The 26,005-nt window shown below is 36.5% G+C and overlaps 1 protein-coding gene and 2 long non-coding RNA genes across 8 annotated transcripts in view; 2 read left to right on the top strand and 1 right to left on the bottom strand.

Annotated features, from left to right (window-relative positions):
• The window catches only part of GK (glycerol kinase), a 69,411-nt gene that overhangs the window by 5,478 nt on the left and 37,928 nt on the right, over positions 1 to 26,005 (bottom strand). For 4 of the 6 annotated variants that reach the window (XM_036917954.2, XM_036917958.2, XM_036917957.2 and 1 more), the window contains 12 exons: positions 25,499 to 25,565; positions 24,400 to 24,417; positions 22,653 to 22,688; positions 22,191 to 22,258; positions 17,477 to 17,519; positions 17,058 to 17,138; positions 7,051 to 7,129; positions 6,177 to 6,273; positions 5,563 to 5,647; positions 4,918 to 5,038; positions 4,677 to 4,820; positions 1,806 to 1,886 (listed from right to left, as the gene is read on the bottom strand). In XM_036917954.2, the coding sequence (XP_036773849.1) occupies positions 1,806 to 1,886; positions 4,677 to 4,820; positions 4,918 to 5,038; positions 5,563 to 5,647; positions 6,177 to 6,273; positions 7,051 to 7,129; positions 17,058 to 17,138; positions 17,477 to 17,519; positions 22,191 to 22,258; positions 22,653 to 22,688; positions 24,400 to 24,417; positions 25,499 to 25,565 (920 nt within the window). The remainder of the gene's footprint in view (positions 1 to 1,805; positions 1,887 to 4,676; positions 4,821 to 4,917; positions 5,039 to 5,562; positions 5,648 to 6,176; positions 6,274 to 7,050; positions 7,130 to 17,057; positions 17,139 to 17,476; positions 17,520 to 22,190; positions 22,259 to 22,652; positions 22,689 to 24,399; positions 24,418 to 25,498; positions 25,566 to 26,005) is intronic. The other 2 variants (XM_036917955.2, XM_036917959.2) reach the window with 1 other exon arrangement.
• Positions 17,527 to 25,695, top strand: LOC130682032 (uncharacterized). The gene is made up of 2 exons (XR_008995337.1): positions 17,527 to 18,172; positions 25,505 to 25,695. It is a non-coding gene; the product is annotated as an uncharacterized LOC130682032 (long non-coding RNA).
• LOC130682033 (uncharacterized) lies at positions 19,024 to 24,600 on the top strand. Its single transcript, XR_008995338.1, has 3 exons — positions 19,024 to 19,250; positions 22,360 to 22,438; positions 24,553 to 24,600. It is a non-coding gene; the product is annotated as an uncharacterized LOC130682033 (long non-coding RNA).

Below are 26,005 nucleotides of genomic sequence, written 5' to 3'. Positions count from 1 at the left end.
CCCATAAATTAAAGCAATTTAAAGAGAATAAGAGTCCAGGTAGCAATTCTCATCTCCTTTTAAGATGATTAAAGTAGGATTCTATCTGTTATTGTATAGCTTATTGATATATCATATAGTTGTGTCATATAGCTTCTAATGCTTAAGGAAATACAATTAGCATTTCACTAATTGAATATTTTATTCTGAGTTTATTATACAACTTAGAGACCCTCAAAACGTTATATATTAGAGTGCTTTTCATAAATCTAATCAGGAAACATTTTCAAATTTGGCATAAATCCACTACAGTCTAATTGAAACAAAAATAAAATTTGAAAAATCTAAATTAACTCTCAAAAATCAGATTACTTCTATTAACAAATGCTGATAGCAGAAGCTAAAGAAATCATGTAATTTTCTTTCATCAACTTTTTCTTGACCTTTTAAATTCATTGACACTAAGGAATGCAAACAAAGGGAAAATGATCAGTTGGTTTTGTGGGAATTTTGCAATTAAAGTTCTGTTGTCAACTGCTAGTAAGGAGAATTGTGTGTATGTGGGGGGGTGGCATTGAAGTGGAGGGAGGGACACAGAGAAGACTGCACCATTTTTAAAAATCCAATTAGTCAAAGAAATCAGAAAACTCAATTTCTCACTAGCCATTAATTAAGGGCAACTAGAAAATAAATCAAGATGCATGTCTGTTATATCTTGCACAGCAACTGCCACTGTGCTAGAAAAATACTCATGGCTGAGAAGTTTAATTATGAAGGGTCTCAAAATTGCAGCCTTAGCAAGAAAAGCTTTGCTACTATCTTGGAGCAGAAGCTGAGTTTCAGAACAAAAGATTTTGTTTTAAAAAAAGGATTTAAGCATATTTAGGAGAAAAAATAAAAGCTTCATGTAGGAACATCCAGGACTAAAAATACAGATTATAGTGATCTGTGATGGTAGATGTTTCCAGAAGCTTCTCCTAAAAGCCAGGTAGATTCAAAGTGGTTCTTTACTCAGTTTGGGGTTGGAAGGAAGTTTATATTTAAATTTCATTTATAAACTCTCCTCCATTAAAGTATATGCTTTAATATATTATTGGCCATTGTTCCATTCATTATATTCCAAATCTTGCGTTTAGCAAAGAATTAAAATATTACGCCACATTAAAGGCATGTTTAAGGCTATTTAAATATAAAGGCATATTAAAGGTGGCTTAAAACTGTTTACAACAAAATGGATTACTTAATGAATATCTTCCTACCTAAATGATTGAAAAAAGTTCTATTAAGTCCCAAGAGCATTTCCCAATCTATTATGACACTTCTAATTTACTATGTTTAGTACATTTCTTCTTCTCTGATTCCAAGGAATTCCCATAATGTACATTCACTAAAAACTTGAAATCAGCCTGGGAAGTAGTGAAATATATTCTGAAATTAATGTAGCTTTCTGTTGGTTCAGGTCTTGAAGACAGCCCCCCAAAAAGGTAAAGTAAGACACTAAGAGAAAGAAAGAAAACTCTAGTTGATTTTTTTTTCATTAAGAAGAAACTAGAAATAATTTCACTTTTAGAATACTAAGTTATCTATTAAGGACCAGAAATAAACTAATAAGGAAAGATATGGCAGGAGAGAGTTAAGCATGTGTATCAACCTGATAATTAACATTTTATGTCTGGAACTTTAAAGTGTTTTCAAAATGTTAGAAACTCTGAATGTATGATAATGCTTTTCTTCAGAGCAGCCTTGCTAAGTATAAATGGTCAGATACTTAAATGAGCTATTTAACATACTAAGACAAAGTGACAAAATAATAAAAACATTTTTACCACTTTCTGAAGACTGGGTTGTAACCCAACCCATTGACTTCATCACAGCTTTCTTCCACGTAGAATAACGAATTTCACTTTCTAGAAACAGAAGGTAGGAAAAACACATATGAAGGGTAGTTTACTGAGATCTTCTAAGTATTGTACTTATGTTCCCTCAGCAGTCTTGACAAATTGTTACACATATTAAACTGACATGAGGCTTTATCAGGACTCAGATTTGGGAGAGTACAGTTGCTAATGACTGCCCATAACTGGGAGAGAAGCTGCTTGGAAGTTGAAGGGGAAGTTCAGAATGGTCTTCAGGGTGAAAGACTGGGAGATAGACTACATGTGAAGACCAAGTCATACACAAATAAGTGGTGATGAATTAGAAAGGGGAATCCCACTTTTAGAAATTTTTATTAAGGTACATCCAATAAAATGCATAAACATTCATACACAGCCTGATGAATTTTCACATGTGTATATACTCACGTAATCATCACCCAGATCAAGATATCAAACATTCTCACTAATTTTTTCCCTTCACCTGTTTCAACCATCTACCTACTTACCCTCCCCTACTGTAACCACCAGTCTATTGTCTGTATTGATGAGTCTATCTCTGTTTCACGTGTTTTGTTTTCTGAATTCCACATACAAGGGAAATATATGCCTTTCTGTTTGACTTATTTCACTTAGCATAATGCCCTTGAGATCCATCCATGTTGTCATGAAAGGCAAGACTCATTCTCATTTATGGCTGAATAATATTCCACCATGTATATGTACCACTCTTCTTTATCCATTCATCTACTAGTGGACACTTAAGTTGCGTCCATATCTTGGCTATTGTAGATAATGGTGCAATAAACATAGGGGTGCATATATCTTTTCAAATTATTGATTTTTTTTCTTCAGGTAAATGCCTAGAAGTGCAATTACTGGGTCATATGGTATTTCTGTTTTCTTCTTTTTGAGGAACCTCCATACTCTTTTCCATAGTAGCCACACCAATTTGTGATCCCACCAACAGTGCATAAGGGTTCCATTTCTTCCACATCCTATCCAACACTTGTTATTTCTTGTCTTTTTGATATTAGCCATTCTGACAGGTGTGAGGTTATATGTCACGGTGGTTTTGATTTGCATTTCCCTGATGATTAGTGATGCTGAGCATGTTTTCAGGTGTCTGTTGGCCATCTATATGTCTTCTTTGGAAATATGTGTATTTAGGTTCTCTGCCCATTTTTTAATTGTATTATTTGTTTTTTGGTGTTGAGTTGTATAAGTTCTTTATATATTTTGAATATTGGCAAGGAAAACCCAATTGATCTGCTTTCTCTTTACAATGGAGAGAGCTTGGGTTATGGGGAGGGGTATTATCATATGCAAGACCTAGAAGGGTAATTATTTTTGGTCCAAAGGACTTAACAAGTATTGATTTCTCATAAGATTCAACTGTGTTCCTGGGAGACAGGATTTCTTGGAAGGTGAAAATTCACAATAAGACTAAACAAAAATGGGCACTGGTGCATCCATATACATGGTACTCCTTGCAATGATAATAAGCTACCCTTCCAGAAAGCCTCCCTGCCGTTCCACAGCACCTGAAGCCTGTAGCACTGGTGAGACACTGCTCACGTATCACCTGCTTCTGTTCTGGCCTCAAACAAGGAAAAATGAAGATACAGGTATAAAACCTACATCTAGGTTCCCATTCATGAGTGTGCATGTGTGTGTACATATGTGTATATGTGTGTGTGTGTGTTTTGTGGGGAGAGCAGAGGAGCTGGTGAAGGGAAGGACAACTGACACAACTGATCAACTCTGGGCAAAGGCCTTAAAAAATGGCAAAGGCGGCTCTCAGAAAACAGCAATCATTAAATATTTGCACAACTGCTTTGCTTTGACTGGGATTAGCATCTCAAGGCCAGATACTTGCTCTGAATATTCTCTGATTATTAAAAAGTTGATTTTTTTCAGAAGTAGAAAAATTTTTTTTTGCTTATTTTAGCCAATATTGCAAAAGTTAAAAATTACTTATAGACAATATCAGAATTTGAAACACATTTCTACATCAAGGTACATGGTATACGGTCTGACTACAAAATTACCAGTTGCAATCCATTTTCTTGTATATGGAAAAGAATGAATAAAATTAAGAACCACTGGCATAGTCATCCAGAAAATTAAACAAAAATGCATTTGGAAGCTTATTTCCCCAAAGCCCCAAATCCGCTGATGATATTTTATATCTAGGTTTTTAAAAAGTTACAAAACTGAATTCAATATATAGAAAACCTTATTTTTGTACTCAAATTTATTTCAATTTAAGAGCTGCATCACTATTTTAATAAAAGTGTCAGAGCTTGTGGCTTAGCTTAGTTTGTTAGGACAGTGAATCAGATATTTAATTCCCATTTATTGTAATTGTGGCAGTTTTGTCAGGATAGCCCAGTTGTGCTTAGAAGTTACCAGAATGTTCCTTAGCCCAGCTGATCAAGTCCTAAAATGGGCCACTGGCACCAAAGATGATCTGGTGTAGATATTCGGTGTTGGTAGCCGATATATCTTCCTTCTCACTTTTGAAAAAGGCTGAGCTAACTGACAGTGTTGCAGTGTTATCCTCCTATGTGAAACGTCTGTCAACAGTAGAAGTGAATGGTGAAAAAAAAAAGTAATTTTAGAAGTTTCTTGTTTTACAAAGAACTATTTCTCTCATTCACCCTCAATCATTGTAGCCCAATGTGCTTAGTAGCCAATTCTGAATCAGTAGCATTTGCTATTTTACTTAATTCCTTGACTTATGATAAACAGAAGGACAGGCTCTCTCTCACTAAGGTCCTTTTCACAGTATACCATCAAAGTTTCATTCTTTAAATGTACCCTCAGCGTTGATCTGGGGTTCAAACCGCTCCATTGTGACAGCTGACAAGTCCTCGGGTTCAAGACTCCAAACGCCAACTCCTTCTGCAGCCCCTGCCGCCATGGCAGCTCCCAGGGCAGTTGTTTCCGGCATTGAGGGCTTCACTGAGGGCAGAGAGCTCCGTCAACATCTTTGCAGTTACAGTTTTTCCACAGGACACCTAACTCCTGCTGGAGTTTAAGGGAAGGAAGGCTTACTAACCTACTGGGATATACAGAATGTCTGCTTGCAGCTGCATAAGAATTTTATTGTTGGTCATTCCTCCGTCTACCTGTAAATGACTGAGCGGAATTCCACAGTCGCGGTTCATGGCATCCAAAATCTTAAAAAAGCCCAAGCAATGAACATAATTAAACGATTACTTCATAGTAGTATCTCTGAATATGGTAATCTTCTACTTGAAAACCCTCCAGAGCTTCCCAAAGCCCACAGAATAAAATCTGGACTTCTTTTTCTGGTTTCTCAAGGAAGGTTAAGCCTTCCTTGATCGGGTCACCACCAACCTTTTCTCTCACATCCCTGCACTCGCCCTTACAACCGGCCAAGCTAAACAGCTCTGCTTTTGCACCCTGGTTTCCTGCCCTGATGCCTGTGTTTGTGCTATTCCCTTTGCCTAACATGTACCATTCGGCATCCCCCCAACTGGAAAATGCCCAGCCCCTGGCAGGTAACAGAAACTTAGGAGGTAATGACAGCTGGAAAAAGAACAAAAACTTAATTTTTGTTTAAGGCTTGATTTTTGATGAAGTATTTAATAAATTGGAACATTTATGGAACATTAATATGGAATTGTTTTAAGAGTGACAAAATCAGATTAAGTACAAAAGAAAGGCCCATATTTATTACCTCTCGGGTTTGGAAACAAACAGCTTCTAATGCAGCAAAAGCAATATGGCACTTATTGGTGAACTGAGTGAGCCCACAGATGATCCTACAGATAGACATAAAGGTTTTTAAGATTACAGGAGAATAAATGAGTCATCAATCAGAAATGTCCTGAATATGATGTAAAGGTTGAATTTAGTAGACAGAAATGTGCAGGGGGAAAAATGGACATTAAAAATAAAAATGGACATAAACATTAAGCAGCTTAGAAAGTCCTTATCATCCACAATCCTGAATCCACATATGAAAAAGTTCATAATCCATCTGAATAGATGACAGTACTATAGAACCAAATCAGTATTCAGCTAGATGATGTCCCTTTGGCACATACATTGCAGATGCACTGAAGACACAAGATAATAACACTAACATGAATATGGATATGGCAGGGGCTTACTGTCAGATTGATTTATAACTTTTTAGAGTTTAAAGGTTCTGAAATTATATTCTCCAAACAGAATAGGTTTCTTCAATAGTTTAAAACCATTTGAAAACAGGAAACTATTAACTAATAAGTTATTAGCTAACTAAGTAAATCACGACCCACAAAAGCATACCTTATTTTCAGTTCTTACCCTCTTGCACTGGGCTCCCAATAAGGTGCGTATAACCCCGAAAACGCTGGGACAAAATAGCAGCCATAAGAAGTACCTACTTCTTTAGCAAGTTTCTCTAACATTAAAAAACAAAACAAAATGAAAATCACTGTAATATATTCTACTTACTTTAGTCAATGAACACATCTTTTTAAAAAATTAGGGTTGGGCTTTTGGTTTCATTCGTTAGTATAATAAAATGTTCCTATTTATAGCGGTATGCTAGGAACAGCAAAAACAAATTTTCCCACATTGCATGCCCCCCACTAAAATATAATCCAGCCCAAGAAATAAAATAACTGGATTAGTTTTGTTAAGGTATTTTAGCTCATTTTCACTGTTTTTAAGGTTGCTGACTAGGGGATGAAGAAGTAGCTTCCAGAGCACCCTAATCAGAAATGTGTTTCTGCTTGTCTCCCCTTCAGGCAAAATTAAGCAAGTAGATGAAAGAATGGGTAGGTGAGTTCAAAATAACTATCCATCAACTGAAAAATAGCCTTAAATTATAGGTACTGGAGTTTTAATGCTCACTTTAGGAGTTAAAGCTTTTCTCATCAGATAAATTTAACTGGACTGCTTTACCTGAAGATTTTGGCAATCCTGGTGTTCAATTTTATACTTGGGTAGTTTTAATGCCCTACCTCGCCAGTTTATTAATAACTACCACCAGTTATGTCAATTCGGTCTATTACATATCTTCACAAAATAGTCTCTTATATATGTCAAACTCATAATAGGGATCCATATAATTTAATGTCATATGGGGCAAAGCAAAAGTATTAACAGATTACAAAGGTATAAGATTAAAAATACTCATTATTTATATTCTAGTTCTTTGTTACAACATACTCACCAATTTCCTCTGAGGTCTTTATAATTCCAAGATTGTCTCTTAGCCAGCGAATAACAGCACCAGCTATAGCTACAGAACCCTGTGGAAAAAGGAATCCGAGAGAGAATACATGTCATTACTCTAAAAAGGTTTTACTGAGCATATTCTCTGTGTATGACACTACCAGATGGATAAAGATAAAAAATTTCAATGTTGGGACTTCCACAAATATCATTAACTAGGTCTCCTAATACAAACATAGTTGTACCTAGGTCATTATAGTTTCCGTGAGACACGGAACAGAACAGAGCCCTGCAGCACACCCTTGGACCTTTCCCCATAGGTGGACATCAATATGATGAGCAGTTTGCTTCGTGTACAATTGCTCTATCTGTTGCTAAATGACTGAGGTCCGTCCACACCCAGAATACATTCCCGTCATATCCACAAAGTTATCGGGAGAGGCCACTTTAAATGTTTTTCAATTCCATTTCCCACATCTAACAGTATATAAATCAAGCAACAGCAACAAAAAAGTTAGCAAAGAAGCTAACAACAAAGTATTATTCTTTACAACAAAATCACCAAGGAATGGTTGGGGAGGGGCTGTGGCAATAAAGAAGAAAAACACTATTTGGAGTCAGATCAACTGGGTTTGAGTCCAAGTGCCAGTTCTTAATTGCTATGTGATCTGATGCAAATAGGTTAGTCTTTCTGAGCCTCCATTTCTTCACCCATAAAATGGTAGTGACGAACACCACCTAACAAAATAAACTACTGTGAGGCTCAATACGAGACCATAATGGAAGGTTCTTACTGAATGCAAATATTAGCTTCATTAATTACTTTCAAGTGTTAAAAAAGTATCAGCCAAATTCCACTGGCTTATGAATGGTTTAAAAAAAAAAGTGTATCCACCAATGGAATATTATTTGGCCATGAAAAGGAATGTACTGCTATAACATGGATAAACCTTGAAAACATTGTGCTAAGTGAAAGAAGCCAGTCACAAAAGACCATATATTGTATGATTCCACTTACATAAAATGTCCAGCATAAGCAAACCCATAAAACAAAGAGATTAGTGGTTGCCTAGGGTTGGGGTGATGGTGTGATTTTCTGGGCTGATTGTTGCATGACTGTGAATATACTAAAATATACATTTTAAAAGGGTGAATTGTGTGATATGTGGACTATATCTCAATAAAGCTGCTATAAAAAGAGCCTGAGGGTAAAAAGAAAGTATCAGCACAAACCATTAGGAGTTCCAAAAAAAGCTTTTTGGATCTGATGTTTCATTTATATAGATTACTAATGTAAATTACTTCCACATAATCCCCCAAACCAAAACATCAGGTGATAGGAAGTACAGGGAGAAGAATGTTTTTATCTGTTGCACACTTCCCTGCCCCCAATTCAATGAACTGAATTACAAATGATCACCCCTTCCTGCTATCAGTTTTCAGATGTAAACAACTAGAAGCTGAATATGGTGATACATTCTATCATTCATAGCTTCTATGAGAATAAGTCACTATATGTTACTGCTAAGCTGCAGACAACCACAATTGTTCTTTACAACAAAACCACCAAAGAATGGCTGGGGGGGGCACTGTGGCAAGAAGGAAGAAAACATACTATTTGGAGTCCAAAGTCGCTTTTAGGTGTAAAAAATTATTTGAGGAACAGATTTGACATCACTATGCAAATATAACCAGGCTTTAAACATGGGACAAAAACAATTCAACAAATTCCTTACAAGGGACTCTAACCCACTGTACCCTCCATTTTTGCTAAGAAGATTTTAATACACTTCTTAACTTTGATTTGTTATATACTTAGGTTCTTAGTAGGGCCATCAAGGAGAACTAAGTGAATGTTTTGTTTAGAGAGACTTAAGAATTTTACTCTCACATTTCCTTTGGAAGCAACCAATCCAAGGATGGCAGTGGCCAAACACTAGTAAGCATATAAGATTTTCTAGACCAGTGCTGTCCAATAGAAATATAATGTGAGCCACATACGCAATTCACATTTTCTAGTTACCATATTAAAAAAGTAAAAAGAAACAGGTTGAATTGTAACAGATTTTGTTTAACCCAATATATTAAAAATATTGTCACTGTAACATGTAATCAATATAAAATTTTTTGAGATATTTTATATTTTTTGTACTGCGTCTTTGAAATTGGGTATATATTTTATACTTGTAGTGCATCTAAATTTGGATTAGCTACATTCCTAGTGCTCAGTAGCAACATGTTCCTAGTGGCTACCATATTGGACAGCACAATTCTAGATCTAATTGAAAAGACAGGTGTCCATTTTCCTTATACTCTCAAAGGACACTGGCCCTAAATAGCATCTAACCAAGAAATGTGTATATTTTAAATAGTTTTAGGTGAATAAACTATGAATTTTAAAAAGCCAGTGTGCTAGAGGTCTAGTAGAGTGGTTTTGCGGCTATCACTCACAACTTTATACTTTGGGAAACCAAATGCTGATGTACCTTATTTTCACTAAAAAGGGCAGGATGTTATATGCATAAGATAAAAATTTTTTTTGACAGGAAGCAATATGGTTTTAGCAAAAGGAATATCAAGGCCTTAATTAAAGGTAACTAGTTGGGAACCAGAGGGCATTACTTAGATTAAAACAAAAGAAAAAAATACAAAGCCACTGTGAAGGCTCCAGAAGAAAATTATTTTAAATTTGGTCATCAGGAGTGTACAGGAGTATTTGGTTTGAGTTAAGAAACAGGTTTACTATAAGAAAATAAAAAGTAGATTAAAAACACTTATCTGAAAGAAGTACATAATTTTGGTGTCAGAATATAACATGTGGTATTAGTTATTAATTTTAAAAAATTAATAAAAATTAGAGAAACCTCTAAATTCACTAAAGATGTGGTCTTTTGAATTCAAAGGCAGGAGATAAAGTGGAAGATGGTATAATGCTTTAAAGATGGGCAGGAAAAAAAAGTAGAGGAATGGAAACCTAAAATGATAGAAGGTGACCATCTATCATTATCAAATAAGTTACTGTCAATTATATCCTAAATACAAAGATCCAATATTTCAGCGTGTCATCTACAAATATGAAACCAACCCCTGTCCAAAGTCATAATCCTCTGGGAAAGGTGCACATAAGCGTAATAGCTGTACTCTAAGAAAGACATAATAGAGATGAGAAGGTATAAAGAAGAATAAATGAAATGATAACAGGACAAGAGGAATAAATTATTTAAAAACTAGATACATAGCCTGGAAAGTAAAAGGCTAAGAAACAGGCTATGGGATGATTGGATTAAAAATAATCAAGTAAATCTGATGTAATGGCATAGCAGGCAAACATACTTTTCCTTAAAAGTTGCTTGACATGAATGCCACTGCCATGAACAGTATCCATCTAAAGTAGATAAATATTACAAGACAGTTACAGTTAAAAATCACTGGGTGTGGAGAAAAATTATGGAAAATTAAGATTATCCTTAAATGGCTTAAAATCATCCATCAGGCATAGTAAACATAGTTTTATCTATGCTACAGTAATGTATCTCCACATATATAATTTATACTGCACTTAATCTATATAAGATTACAAATGAAAAATCTAATGCTATAGCATTTTTAATTGCATAGAAAAAAGGAACCCAGAGTTGAATTGGGGGGAGCATTACTTTTGAAATGTAATCTATATCATTAATATTTCAGTAACAAATTAGGGAATTAAAATTAAAAGCATTTATTGCTCAGAATGTATACTTTCCAAGGAAGTACATTATGTAAGTCCATAAACAATGTTTATAGGCTGTGGCAGACAGATTCTTAATTAAGGGCCTCCATGGTCTTCACTTCTGGTGTTCATGCCCTTGGGTAGACCCCTTGCCGAACTTGGTGGGACTTATGACTTGCTTCCAACCAATAGCACACATCAAAGGTGACGGGGCATACGTGATGGAGTGTGTATGATTAAGGTATACAAGCTTGTCACACCTATTTTCTAGATTCTCTTCCTCCCTTGCTAGCTTTGAGGAACAAGAGGGCCATGTTAGGGACCCTCATGTGGGAAGAAACTTCAGGTGGCCTCTAGGAGCTGAGGGTGGTCTGTGGCTGACAGCTAGCAAGAAACTGAAGCCCTTGGTCCTACAGCCAAAGGAACTGAATTTGGTCAATCACCTGGCGAGTGGGCCTGGAACCTCAGATGAGACCGCAGCCTCTGCCAACACCTAGACTGTAGCCTTGAGAGACACTGAGCAGAGCACCCAGCTAAGTTGTGCCTAGACTCGTGACCTATGGAAACTATGAGATAATAAATGGGTGTGGTTTTAAGCTACTTACATTTGTGGTAAAACTGTTATACAGCAATAGATAACTAATGCAAAGCCTTATACCAAAAATGGAATATCTACCTTAAGAGGGGTGAAATACTCCAAAAAGGAAATCTTAACACTATAATCAGAAATCATAGCAGAGATGAAGTGGGAGATAGGGCATTTAGAAAAACCAATGTAGGGAAATGCTCTTTGAAGCTCGTATTTAAAATAGACAAAAATGCCATAACATCTGGTATGTAAACAACATTTATCGAGTGTCTGCTCCATGCCAGCCCACTGCAGCAGTGTCGTAAATGAGACAGACAAATGCCCTGGCCTCAGGGCACTTACATCCTAGTGACAGAATACAGAACAGGGAAGTCACAGATCCTAAGTAAGCTCAATTTCATAATCACGCCAAAGGCCCCCAAAAGGATTTTTGTTTCGTGAAATAATATGTAGAAAAAGATGAACAAGGAAAGGGAGAAGCACGCTTCAGGAAGATAGTGTACTACTAACAGATGGCAGAGGGAAGGCAGAATTGTTCGACTGCTCTATTTTGCTTCAGTCTCTTCCACTACTAGAAAAATTTTCCATCTAGAAAGAATGGGACAAATTTAAGCAATTTAAAATGAGTTTAAGTCTTAGAACAACTGAAGGATCATCTGCCCCCATTCCTTTTTACTGCTAATGAAAACAGGGACCCAGAGAGGTTATGAATGCCAGGTCTAGATGGATCACATGCCAGGGGGTAGGGAGACAAAAAAAAGAATGCTCTTGGTGAAGAGAAAGAGGTAGATGGATGTCCATGTCAACAGAGATGGTGAGTTTGCACTTTAAAAATCCCCTCTGTTCTAAACACAGAGGGTAACAGACAAAAAGTAAAAAGAAAACTAAAACAGTACCTGCTGACTCAAATGCAAATAGTGTCGATGTGCACAGAAACAGAAATGCGAGACTGAGCAGGGCTTGAAAACACAAGCATGATTGGTTCTGATTAATTTTTCTGTATGTGTCAGGAAGCCGGGGGACCAGAAACCAGCTCTTCCAGGAAAGTCCAAAATGCTTTGTGAGGCAAGGCATAGAATCAGCTCCAGTGCTTGAAGTCAGGGGCTAGGTGGCGCTCTCCTGCTGTGCGGGGACGCTAGGAAACAAGCAACTGTCTACTTACTGACGAAGGCTCTGGCTTAGTGGAAAATGAGACTGGAAGCGAAAATTCCAAAATACAGGAAGAAATCAGTTATCAGTAAATCAGCCAACAAAACTTCACAGCTCAAATGAAATTCACTCCAATCTTCCAAATACTTTAAAATAAGTACATGCTGTGCATTTTATTATATGTACCTCAATATGACAAATGAAAACTTAAAAAAATATAAAGTAAGTATGTGCTGGAAGTAATCAAAGAGATAAATTAAGGCACAATTTCTGTTTTAAAAAACCAGCCATGAAATAATGAATCAAAAGAAAAGAGAAACAAAATCAAGTGGATATGAGAAATAACGAATTACAAGTCCTAGAAATGAAGTAACTGAGTGAAATTTTAAAATGTCATAGATGGGATAAACTCTCGACTAGACAGATGATGAGTAAATTACGGTTCCTATACACTGCTGGGCACAGGATAACTTGCTACGTCCACTGTGAAACATACATAATCTACTGCCTAGGAATTCTACTCCCACAGAAAGGTGTACACGGGTGACATATACAAAAATGTTCACAGTAACATTTTTTGTAAGAGTCCAAAACTGAAAACAGCTCAAATGTCATCAACAGTTGGATAAATACCAAACTGTGGTATTTTCATATGGAAATGAAAAGGAATGAGACAGCTGTATCTCACAACATGGATGAATCTCACAATAATGTTAAGTGAAAGAAGCCAGATCAAAGAATATATACTGTAGGACTCTCACTTCCTCTCTTTCTCACTCTTTTAAATATTTAATTTATAAAATAATGAAAACATGCAAAACTAAACCCCAGTATTTAGGATTACACATTTACATGTTAGGATTGTATAATAAAAAAAAAGTAAGGAAGTGACGATAGTCTGGGCAATGGTGACCTCAGGGGAGGGGGAGGAGGCTGTGATTAGGAGGAGCACAGGGGTTTCTGGGTGCTGGCAGTGTTCTGTCTCCTAACCTGGGGAGAGGTCACATGGGTCTTCTCTTTAGTTTATGCATTTTTCTGTACGTGTCTTATATTTCACAATTAAAAAGTTTTTTTTGTTCGTTTTAAAGAGAGAATTTGGAAACGTAAGGCTGATACTGAGCCATTCACCAGGGATGCATGGAGACACAAAGAGATTAACAAAATATAAAAGGGCAGTTAACAGACATGGACTTTGGACTAAAAGGTTCCAATATCCATATACCAGCAATGCCAGAAGAGGATGGAGGTAATAGTAGAGAAGCAATATTTGAAGAGATACCACTGAGAATTTTCTAGAACTGAAGACAAACTTGTATTCAAGTTATCTAACATGGTAAGTAAAAATAAATCCAATCCCAGGCACATTATAGTAAAACTATGGAACATCAGTGATAAAGAGAGAATGTTAAAAAAGTCTCAGACAATAAGCTATATTATCTATAAAGTAACCACATTTAGATCAGAGGTTTCATTAGCATTAAAAATGGCCAGAAGGGATGTAGGAAAAACAATTCTAAAATTAGATTTGTTAATCTAAGATTTTATATCTACCCCAGAGAGAGAGCAAAATAAAGATAAACCTAAAAAGAATAGGCTTACTGCCTAGACTCTTACCAAATTACATGAAAGGCTGTCTCTTGGCAAAAAAATGGGGGTGGGGACACAAATAAGACCAAAGAAATGATACTGGACACAGAAATTTATATGTTACTCATTGTGACTTACCTATCAACTGGAAAGAAAACAGTACTTACTACTGCATGTTTAAGAAAAAGGGGAAACGAAAATTTTAAATGCAGTAACATGATTGCTGGTGGAAGTGATAGAAGTAAAGCATTTGAGGTCATTGTGGGTGGGAAGGTAAAATATTAAACAACTATAAACACTGCTAGGAAAATACATAGTTGAGTAATACCTTAAAAATTTTAAAGATAGTCATGAAAAAAACCTAAACACAGCAAAAGCAGAAACACATTATATTGCTTCCAAGTGAGCAGAGGGAGAATTAAAGAAGACTAGAAGACTAAGATGTGCAGCCATGGTTTTAGTTCTTAACAAGTAGAAAGTAAATTGTTAATATGTCAGATTGCCAAGCCAAGAAGAATCTGTCAAATTAAAGAAATGATTACTAAATATATTCTTTGTAAATACTTACAAAAAAAGGAAGCAGTGTGACCAAGTGGAATTAGCATTAATTTACTGAGAAAAAGTTTTACGAATCTAGCTTTTAACTTCCCTGCCTTCTTTTACCAGTTTGGTTTAATTTTATAAAAATGTTTGGTAATTGAAAAAAAGTTAGAAAACATAGGAAAGAAAAAAGAAGTAAAATCCTATCTACCATTGTTAACATATTAGTGTGTGTGTGTGTGTGTGTGTGTGTGTGTGTTAAGGCTGAGGCTGCTAGGTTATGGGACAAAGGTAGTGACATAAGTGAGACACAAGGAAAAGAACATTGGACTTAGAAGACTGGAGCCCAGAATATTAGGACTACACGGAAGGAGACAGCTCAGTAGGGTGGCCTATGTATCTAGAATTTGATGGCCAATAACCTGGATTTGCATCCTGGATCTTATTAATAACTTATTAGTTACCTTGGCCATGTTACTCCAATTTCATTTCTCTACTTTCAGATTCTTTGTGTGTAAAACAAGGGGATAGGAGGTGTAGTGAAGCCTGTTGCCATCTAATCTACTGTCCGTCTTAGCTTTAAAAATCTATGAACTGAAAAAAATTACAGGAATCAAAACAAATCATAAACCATATGTTTGGTAAGTCTCCACATGAGAAAACATAGCAAGAGTAACAAAGACTGAAAGAGAATTCAGAAGGTGTCAGAATAGGCTGAAATCACTATCACGAAATTTAACAGTAAGAAATTAAGACCTCAATTTAAATTAATGAAAGATCTTCTATGCAAATACAGAATGGAGTGGACTTGCTTGACAATGATTCACTTGAAAAAGAGCTAGATATTTTAACATATGCTCCTGGAGCGAATGATATGATGGGGTTATTAGACTAAATTAATGAACTCTCAGGCTAGTGTAGCAGAAGCACTGTGTATGGTCAAAGGCACAAATCACACTAGGGAATATAGGTCAGATTATATATAGAATATTCTATTCTGTTCTGGAAGACACTGACAAATTGGAATGCATCTAAGGAAGGGAGTGGAGAACCATAAGCAACTGGAAACCATGTGACATCAGGGCACTGGGGAAGATTACAGCGGAGTAGGAAGACCCAGAGAGATGGACAGCTGCCTCCTAGTATTGGAATGCTCTTGATGGCTGGTCTCGATCCACTGCTAGAGGTGCTATCAGGAAGCAGTTTTTGGTGCTTTCTTCAAACCGAAGTTGGAAGGCCATAGGTAAAAGGTAGAAGAGAAGGCTTTTCACATTGGGAGGGAAGTAAAGACCAGGTAACCCCTACCCTTGAGACCCTTTCCAGGTCTAAGGCATCTGTAACTCTAAATGACTACTCATCTCCCGCAAAAGAAAAGAGAGGGCAGTTTACTGCTACTGTCATAGGTAACATTTATGCAGTGCATGTCCCACATGCCTATCACTGTACCAAGCACTTTTCACAGGGTTAAAACAAAGGGGGAGAGGGCTTGTAGGAGTTTGTAGTATTAAGATACCTTTAATACACAGACCAAGTGCTCCACAAATGCTTCTGTAATCCATAGAAAAGGCACTAGGGAGAGATTACAGTGCTTGTATAGGGAGGGGGTGAGAAAAAATGGAAATAAATTACAGTTCTTTATGCTCTAGGCATAACAGCTAATAAAATACTTTAACTATAAGCAGAAGTCTTATAGTTTAACTATAAGAAGAACACTTGTGACCAAATTATCATATACATCAGGAAACAAGCCTCAATGAGTTTTCAGATCAACTGTATATTTGTATATTACAAGAGAGCCATTTAAAATGAATTGTACAGAAATGCTTTTAAGAAGGTATCTGATTTTACAAAAAGAGCACTGCTTCTTTGATGTCATAAATAAATGTTTCTAGTGTTTCTAATACAAACCCACCATGCCCTATGGACTTAAACTTATTCCTAGTAGAATCTACAAACATGTTTGAAACAGATTTCCAGTGTAAAATGGCTTAAATCTCCTCACTTTCTTTCCTACATCAAAATGTGACACAAAATTTATTTTTATGGAGACACACAGAGAAAGTTTCTCTTTTGAAACACTGGGGCACTGTAGTAATAAAAACACCGAATTTTCAAGCCAAAAGAAATATTCACAAACAAGTCATGCCTTCATTAAATTTTAGCAATAGAAAATCTTACACTGTTAAAGTGGCTACAAGGTCCCACAATTATTTGGTAAAAGAATGAAGAGCAGAGCAACTCAAGGTCTTCTGGGAATCCTGACCCCTAGCTCAGTCCCAGGTTCCTTCCTCTCAACCAAATGCCAAGAAGAAAACTAAGTTTTTTCAGTCCTACATATTAAGATTTACCAGAAAAGGTATTAGAAAACACTGTGACTTTCATTAGCTTTGAAGGTTTTAATACTATTTATTGATTGAAAAGGACTTACTTCCAATGCATAATATACTGGTTTGTCCCTGCCAAGTTTGTAAGCCACTGTGGTCAGAAGGCCATGTTCAGAAAATACACACTTATAGGAGAGAGAAAAATATTTCAGTAGTCAGAAAAATAAAGATACTGTAAGAATCTTTTTTAAAGCTAAAATGACCTAGGTACAAAATAATTCAATAAATATAACAATTTAAAAAATAACCTTAATGGTCAGAATTACCAGTATTAAGAACAATACACTTAAACAGTACAAAAAATTTATCCCTTGTACCAAATTAGATTTTTGTTAAGAATCTGACAAGGTCCTAGTGTAGGCATCCCATTGACACAATTAAAAACACACATATTATGCTCAAGTACTATTTATATGAACTTAAAGAAGACTCTCATCAATCTTTTAATTTGAAAAAAACCAACCTTACGGCCTGTATTACATAGTAAGAAACAGCCTGTTCCATACCTATAGTTGGGGGAAGAATGAACAGTGTGAGAATGTTATTAAAAGTAAATCATGAAACATTAATAACACAAATTATTTAAATGGACATTTTACTTAGTACAACAAAAGTCATTAAAGTATTAGAAAAGTTCCAAAAGCTAGCAAACATTGAATACCTCTTTTTGGAATAATGTTTTAAAGATAAGTCTAGATGAAAATCTATTTCGTGCAATCTTAATGGAAAAATGCAGGTATCATATTTAGTGCTCAGTCAGCCATAGCCCAGTGCTGTGCTTATAAATATCACCGAATTACAACAAGTTCTAAGTTCAGCCACAGTTACACTGCTATTAATCCCCACGGAGTGAAGCACTGTGACTAAGAGCCTTTCACCATTAGTACGGTCACAAACAGAAACGCCATCTCTGGCAAGCAGAGGCTAGGTCCAGAGTGGGGCAAAGTGTCGTTGGACTGCGAAGAATGTGGCATAAAGGGGAAAGCTATTTAAGGCCTAGCCTTCCCATCCTTTCTCTGCAGGACAGAGCATTCTCACAGGGGCGGGAGACCCAGGGCCCATATATAACTCGGCTGCTGTGGAGGAACGGAACTGACTGTGTGGCAGACCTACCGGTATAAGCTTCAGACTCTGCAACAAGTCGGGCATTTGGAAATGAGTGAGTAGTTTTGACTTGTGCCAGGCAGACCAAACTGATACTAATAAGGGTCACAGGGAAACAATTTCCAAGTGAGTTGGTTACAACAACCCTCGGCTCTCCACAAGCTGTCCTGTCTAAGCTTGGGATTCCCGAGTGGGGACACGGGCCCTGCTGCTGAGCTCTGTGACATTCTGGCAGGTGGGAGGAGGGGGAGCACTCAGTCCAGGCGTGGACAGAGGGATCCCAGCAGAAGCTACTATCAGTCAGCACTAAGTCAACAGACCCCATCAGCTGTGCTTGTCCTGTGGAGCAAATAGAAACCAAGGGAAATTTTTTCTAATCAACATTTTCCCAGGCACTGCTGTTATAAGAATTAGCCCTGGCCCAAGACATTCTCTCTTTTCATCTATATATATTATTGGCCCGCCTGACAAACAGCTAATGCACTCAGGGAGCATGAAATTAATGAATATGTAAGTTTTTAAAGACACCAATCAAATAACATGAGGTTCAGGTAATAATACATTCATGAATTAAAACACATAAATCACTACAGTTTTTTACTTCCACAATGCTGAAAAAGTTGTAATGTTTTAAGTTAGTCCATCTACTTTTATAAATATTCATAAAAATGGAAGTTAATCACCTGTTTCACACTTCTTAAAGGAGAAACCTGTACCAATTTAACTCCCATATAAACACTCTGTGTAGTGAACAGTAGTGTACAAGTCTTAAATCACAAAATTGATGCAAAGGCTCTTTATTAAGAATAAAAGTAAATTCTTAAGTTAGTATACTTAAGTAATTAATGAGCATTATCATTGTATAAAGAGACTCCCTTGCTACATTTAGGCCACAGCTTCCAAAGCAATACACGGCCAATTATTTTCCTCTTAAATTTTATTTTTTCTTCCCAGTTATCAAACACATATGGAACTTTCAGCAGTTTTGTGGTCTACCTACCCTTCCTTAAGATTGTATTGTGTTTAAACATCCCAGAAGGATGCCTGACTTTTCTAACCTCTGTGAAGGTCTAGGTTGCTTACTCTCCTTCATGGGGATATGTGCCAAAGACAGCGAACAAAGAAAGGGGAGGGTAAGTAGCCCTGGCTGAGCGTGAAGGAGGTAAAAAACCTCCTTTATTACTGTTAGTCAGGGTCCCTGGGGAGAGAAGGGATCTATTTTTGGTTCTCTTTCTTAAAAGCAAAATTTAATGTTCACATAGTCCATGTTCATTCTAGAAAAATTAGAAAATATAGAAAAACTAAAATAAAAATTAGTACTATTCATAATCTGTTCCTCCACCCCAAAACAGATGGGCTTTCCACCAAATTCTGAGTTGACGAGTTGAATGTCATTTTCTCCAAACCTCAGCAGGGAGAAAATGACCCGATCTCTTCAACCTCTTAGGACTTTGTTCTGTCGCTCATATATCTCCCATTTACTTGACAACTTCCATCTGTTTTCTGCTCAGACTCCAAAGAAACAATCTCTGATTGCTCTGTGACTTAAAAAACATAATTCCCTAACAGGCATGATCCTGTTAACCTAATAAACTACCTACTTTGCTGACACTTCCTGGATGGTACATTTTTGCAAGCACTTTTTTATCTTGCTGTCTTTATTTTCTACCAATCTACATCTCTTTTGACCATTTGCAATCTGGCTTCCACCTTGAGCATTCTACTAAAGCTTTGTTCCTGGAGGTCACTACTCAAGTCCTAATTTCTATGTACAATGGTCTGGTCTCATTCTCAGCCTCTATGACCTTTTTGTAGTATTTTGCACTGCCAACCAAGCCTCCTTCTTAATTATATCTATCCTTGATTTCCACATTAATGAATAACTGCATTCTATTTTTCTGAATTCTCTATCTCAGCATCTCCTACTTCTCCTAAATATCTGTATACTTTTTTACTTTTTTTCTTGGTAATTTCATCTATTTCTATTGCTTCAAAAATTACCTCTAAATAGGTGAAATTCAAAATCTCTACTTTTGTACCGAACTCATTCCACATTTCCAAATGTGTGCAATATACAGCCTACCACTAACACAAACATGGCCCAAACAGAAAATCTACTCAGACCTGTTCTTTACTCTGGCTAAGCCAACCCTGGGCCAGGTGACTAGACTCTATACCTACTTCCTGTCTCTTGTCCCTCTGCAGAGCCACAGACATTCATCCACAGACTCCCTCTCTGTCTCCATCCCTCTTAGTCCTTGTCCTTGTTACGAGGATGCTAAAGTGGCCTCCTCCATGGCTTCTTTGCCAACAGTCTCTCCTCACTTTCACCCAGTACTGCTACATTAAGGACCAGCTCCAGTTAGCTCGCAACAGCAGCTCACAAACCTTCAGAAGTGTCCCTCTGCCTATCAAGAAGAAAAACCTCCTCAGCCTGAAGTTTAGGGCTTCACAACACGATCCTAGACTTATTTTCTACCACTTCCCTACCCAAATGTTCTCTACATTTTCCAAACAAAGTCTTCCATTTCCCTATTTGCTTCTTTGTTCAGTGTTCCTTGTACTTACTTGCCCATATAGCTCATTCTTCAAAACATCTCATTACTAACGCAATCTTTTCTGATTTTTCTCCCCTCCCTTTGAAACCCAACAGCAGTACTTCAAAATTTCTTATGGCACATTAAGTTTTCATTTTTAATATAACTTACTATATATTTGTGTTCTTTGCCCTCAGGAAGAGAAATATGAGACCCAAGATCTTGCAATTTGCTATTTCCCTCCTTAACTTAAATGTATCATTTCAGGACTTGGCTGGTAATGCTTAAGGGGGAAGGAAACAGAAAGAGGACGAAAATCAGACAGTTTTACTGGGGACCTCCCATGTGCTCTAAACTGTGTTAGGTATTTGACAAATAGAGGTAGTATCTCATTTACTAGTATTAGTGTGTCTAGCAGAGGAGGAAAGAAGGGGGAAATAGCTTACTTTTCTATCACTTTTCTTGATTACTGATTTAAGCGCCTGGAACCCAGAATTCAAAGAAAATGTGTCCAAACTCACGCTGACTCAAACTCTCCTGATCGTGACCTCAGGATACCATGACCTATGAAGAATTTTTTTATCTCCACTCCCAAAAACATCTCTCACACAATAATGTCATACTCTTGCATGAGGACTGCTCACACTGCTAAGACAACAAGGATGTTTAACTCAAATGTTAGCCTTTCCATTATTCACAAAAGAACTTAACCACTGAAGTTAACCTTGATGAGAGACTTAGGAAATCCTCAAGAAGAGAACAATTAAATGTAGATAGTCTCCTGCTAAGTCTACGGAAATTCTTTCCACCCAGGGGACAGTAAAGTTTACAGGTTGGGAGCTCCCGCCTAAGTCAGAATCAGATGGATCTGGGTGGAAAGACTGCCTCCCTCACTTAACTAGTTTAACCTCTCTGAACATCTGTGTTCTCGTCCTAAAATGGGAGTATTCTTATCGCTCTTAGATATAAACTCTGCCTATGTGAGTAGTAAGGAGATAAGATTAGGAGAAAAATGTACCAAATTTCTCCTTCCGTCATTCCTTCTGCTTCTTGTCAAAGGAGAAACTCCAGATAATGAGGAGAAAGCACAGTGCCAGGAAAATAACATTGAAAATCCCACAATAATATGACTTCATTATTACAGTAAGAAAATCTAGGGCAGAAGCAATATGCTGAAAACTGTAGTTTAAACCATGGCTCTTCCTTCCCTCTGCTTGGCCCTCCCCCACTCCCGACCAATGTCCCCAAAAGAGGTAAGACTGCTTTAAACCAAAATTTAGTTTCTGGATGGAAAAGGTACTGAATTTTACAAATTAAGGTCTTCACAAGCCTCATTGGTATATTTACATGTGGCCTAATGGATTTTATTTGAAGGAGATGGGAAAAAACAAATGGCAAAAAATTTGTACATCCATATTGGAACTCTTACACTATCTTGATTTTCAGCTTTGATGAACTTCAAAAGCTTTTTCTTGTTCAAAGCACCAAAGGAAAAACAAACAAAACACCATTGGTTTGTCTGTCTCTTAAACTCACGTGTTTTTGGCTTGTCCATTCTGGAAACACATTTGTCCCACCAATGCAGCAGACTGGTCCCCCAAACACTGAAAGTATAAGTGACAATAAAGAACACTGACTCAGACAATATTATTAATTTCCTTCTTAGATGAGCCATAGGTTAACTTTTCCTTTTTTATTTATCAAGGAATGAACTGTCTCAGGTGTTTTACATTGCCTCCACTTTGGCCATTTTCCCATTTGAAAATACTCCTGCCAGGTAACAGGTATGTGAAGGAAGAGTTAGAATTAACTGATTCAAAATATTCTCAGTAGCCCACACTATGTCACAGAATGACAAGAATTAGCCAAGTTTGCTGCTCTTACCTGTTTTCTATAGTGTAGGAAGGGGCAGATTGATTCAGACACAGGAGGAGACCCATAAATAGAAGGGGGCAGGGGAGGGGAGGTAGCACATGGGTGTTTGTTGAAGACACTTACCCCAGATATTGGTACGCCTTCCAAGGCCCCAGCTTTCTAATAAAAATTTTAAAAAGGATTATGAATAATCACAAAGTGTTGGCTCTACGAACACAATTGCAACACGAATGAACATGGATAGCAACATGCCAAAGCATGTGGGCGGACAAGACAAAGCGAGTTTCAACTACAGGAGTGGTTCAGAGAGAGATACTGGGAGTAGCCCTAGGGTAACAAGAGACCCTGCATTGGAAGATGGACAGGAAATACTGCACTGGCACTCAGGAGACGTGTGCTTTTCTCCTGGACTCAAACTCTCTTCCCACTGAAACTTCCCTATGCTTCAATTTCTTTATCTACACTGTGGGGTCTGGGGGACAGGAATGCCTGAGTCCATTAGCTCTTTGCTTTTACTGCTGTTACCAAGAAAACACTAATGCATCCTTTAAAATGGTCACACAAATAGCTATCAAACCAGTGGGGAACATATTTATTTTTGGAAGGCTGTATTTTACCAGCTATTCCTCCTACCCAAACGGCTCTTAAGCAAGAAACACAAGAGTGTTCTGGCATTAGGTATTATTTGTTCTTGGCCAACATCATTCTTTCCGTGTATAGATAAGCAAGAGTAAATTTATGTCATTAATAGTGGTTCTTATTTAGATCAAGTATGGCCAAGCATTCTAGGAAGAAAAACGAGATTTAAGTGGATGACTGTGTACTTCACCAAACTTAATTAAAAAAAAAAAACATATACCAATTGAAAGCAATTTGTACTGTATTAAAGAATTAGGGGAAAAGAATGTGATCCCTGTAGGTGCGATGTACTAGGAAGAGCACCAAACAAAAGCTTTGGACTGACCCTCATTCTGCCATTTATGAGCCAGCCTCCCAGCCTTGGGGAGCTTCGGGTTCCCCACATATTACAGGGAGGGTAAGGACAGAAGCTACCTCACATGGCTGTGATGACAAGGAAACCATAGCATGGACCTCGGAACCCTTTACAAATAGAAAGCACCCTCTAGAGAGTGGATATTATTTTATTTCTTTCATGCCTTCTAGTTAATTCAAGACCTGCTATTTTTATTAATTGCATATATTCTTAGAAAATCTGAATGTGGATAATAAGTGAAGGGTAAATTTCATAAAGGGTTGAATATGAATTAGTAGGAAACCTAGAGACTGTATATCTTAATATATTTAAATACTAAAAGAAGTCTTTGCTTATACTATTGAAGTTACTATAAAACTACCAGCAGGACCTATTATGTGCTTTGAGGCACATAAAACCCCCCTTTTTTTCACAGGGAGGGCTCTGTAGAGGATTCTTGAGAGCATCCTCTGGTGAAGCATGCAGAAAAAGTGACAGTGCATTTCCAACTAACTGGTTTGAAAGGTTGGCCAAGTATCATTGAAGATAGATGTTTAGGACATTTAAAAACTAACTCATTTTCCTCTTACTCTAAAGCCCAAAGCACATCACAACTGTCTTTTGTAATGGGGAACATCAGAATTTCTTATCCTAGAGAACCACCTTAGCCTTTTATTTTGAAACATCACTCTCAGTCTTATGGAAAACTTAAAAAAAAGAACATTAAGTTAAAGAAAACCTAAAGCTTGGCTGGAGCTTATAATAATTTGGAGGATCAATGGAAAGTCTAGATAAATCTATTTAGTAAATGGACTTCTGCTTGTCTAAAACTAAATGGAAATGCACTGTATCTTTTCCAAATGAATGAGTAGCATAATTGGTGGGCAACCTACTCACCAGGGTATGAGAGATTTTCTATAGTCAGCAAGGTGGAAAAAGGGGGACAGAAGCATAATGTTTTAAATGCAAAAGAAAACTAGGCCAGTTAAATGTTTTTTTCAACCACCCTCTGAAAGTGTTTCTCAAGAATAGTTTTTTTCTCCAACCCAGGTCAGTTTTTAAGCAGTTATGAAATCATAGAAACACTTTTATTGTAGGGAAGCAACTATGCTTCCCCTAAAAAATTGCATGTTGCCTTTAATGGCTTTATTATAAATGAAACATTTAAGAATTTTGCTCAAGTTTGATCCAGAGCATCTAGCATTCAACTCTATTAACTCTATAAGTAGAGTTTTATAATATTTGTCATGAAACGTCTAAACAGTATTTTTTGCACCTTATCTTAGCCACATTAAGTTTTATCAAAAATTTCAGATTTTTTCACTCAAACACCAGTTCAAATCCTCCTAGAGGTTTTCATCACTGACGTATAGTCAGAGATAATTAGGCATGCTAAGCACTTTTTCCTGAAACTACTTTTTCTCTGGGTTTCAATGACAACAACAGTAAAAATGTCCATTATGGAAACCAGTTTAATTAACAATCACAAATCAGAAATAGACTTTTTTGTTTTCAGTTTCTTTGCTAAAGTGTTGCTCAGGTTGACAGAGAATCTAATGTAGAACATGGTTTGGCCATTAAAAGAGATTCTACAGGAAAAAGAACACCACTTAAAGGTGAAGAGTCCCTCCTATAAATTAAAAGCAGAAACCACAACTACTAAACAGTTATTCAGATTAAAAGAATAAACTGGCTCAAATTTTCCAAGCCACCCACTGCACTTAGATTACCCCATTAATACTTTAGATGTGTCATACTCAAAGAAAAGCCAACTAAATTTTATAAAATTTAAAATCAATTGGTAAGGACTTTAAGATTTTTAAGTTATAAAACTATTTAAATAATGCTAAATGCTTATTTCACATACTGTCAACATTCACAGAAAAGTCGCAATTTTCAAACTATAAAATATAACACAATTGACTTCTGAATTCTGAACAGTAAAGCTTAATCATTTTCTTTCTCTCTCTCTCTCTCTTTTTTTTTTTTTTTTTACCATTAGGCCATAGATCTCAGAAGAACTCCGGACATTTGGAAGAATTTTCATTGGAATTTCAAAAAATCTGAAAAACATTAAGATACACATCTGGTAACACTTATATGTATTTAAAGGCAAAAAATGTAAATAACAATTAGAAAATGGATATATTTGAGTATAGAGTTAAATAGTAACAAATAAATAAGCCAGCAGAATATAGTTGTATGCTTGGGTATTTAACATTTTAACGTTATACAAACAAATCAATAAAAAATGAAAAGCACAAAGAAAGCAAAGCACATTTCTAAAGGAACCTAACCCTCCTTGAAGAAAAATCAAGACAATTACTTAATTTGGCCTTTTTATTACATAGGCCAACAACAGTCTCTTAAAAGAATACATAACATTGACTTGTATATTATAGTTGAAATATCAATAGAAGTTTGGTGCTCCACTGACATCTGAAAATAGTAGGTTATAAATAGGTAATGTATTTGGAAAACTGTTCTTAGGGCAAAATACAAC

This window comes from Manis pentadactyla, chromosome X (genome assembly GCF_030020395.1).
Source record: "Manis pentadactyla isolate mManPen7 chromosome X, mManPen7.hap1, whole genome shotgun sequence".
Classification (NCBI taxonomy): Eukaryota; Metazoa; Chordata; class Mammalia; order Pholidota; family Manidae; genus Manis; species Manis pentadactyla.
The sequence above is the reverse complement of the archived record's forward strand: the minus strand, read 5'-3'. Positions and strand labels throughout refer to the sequence as shown.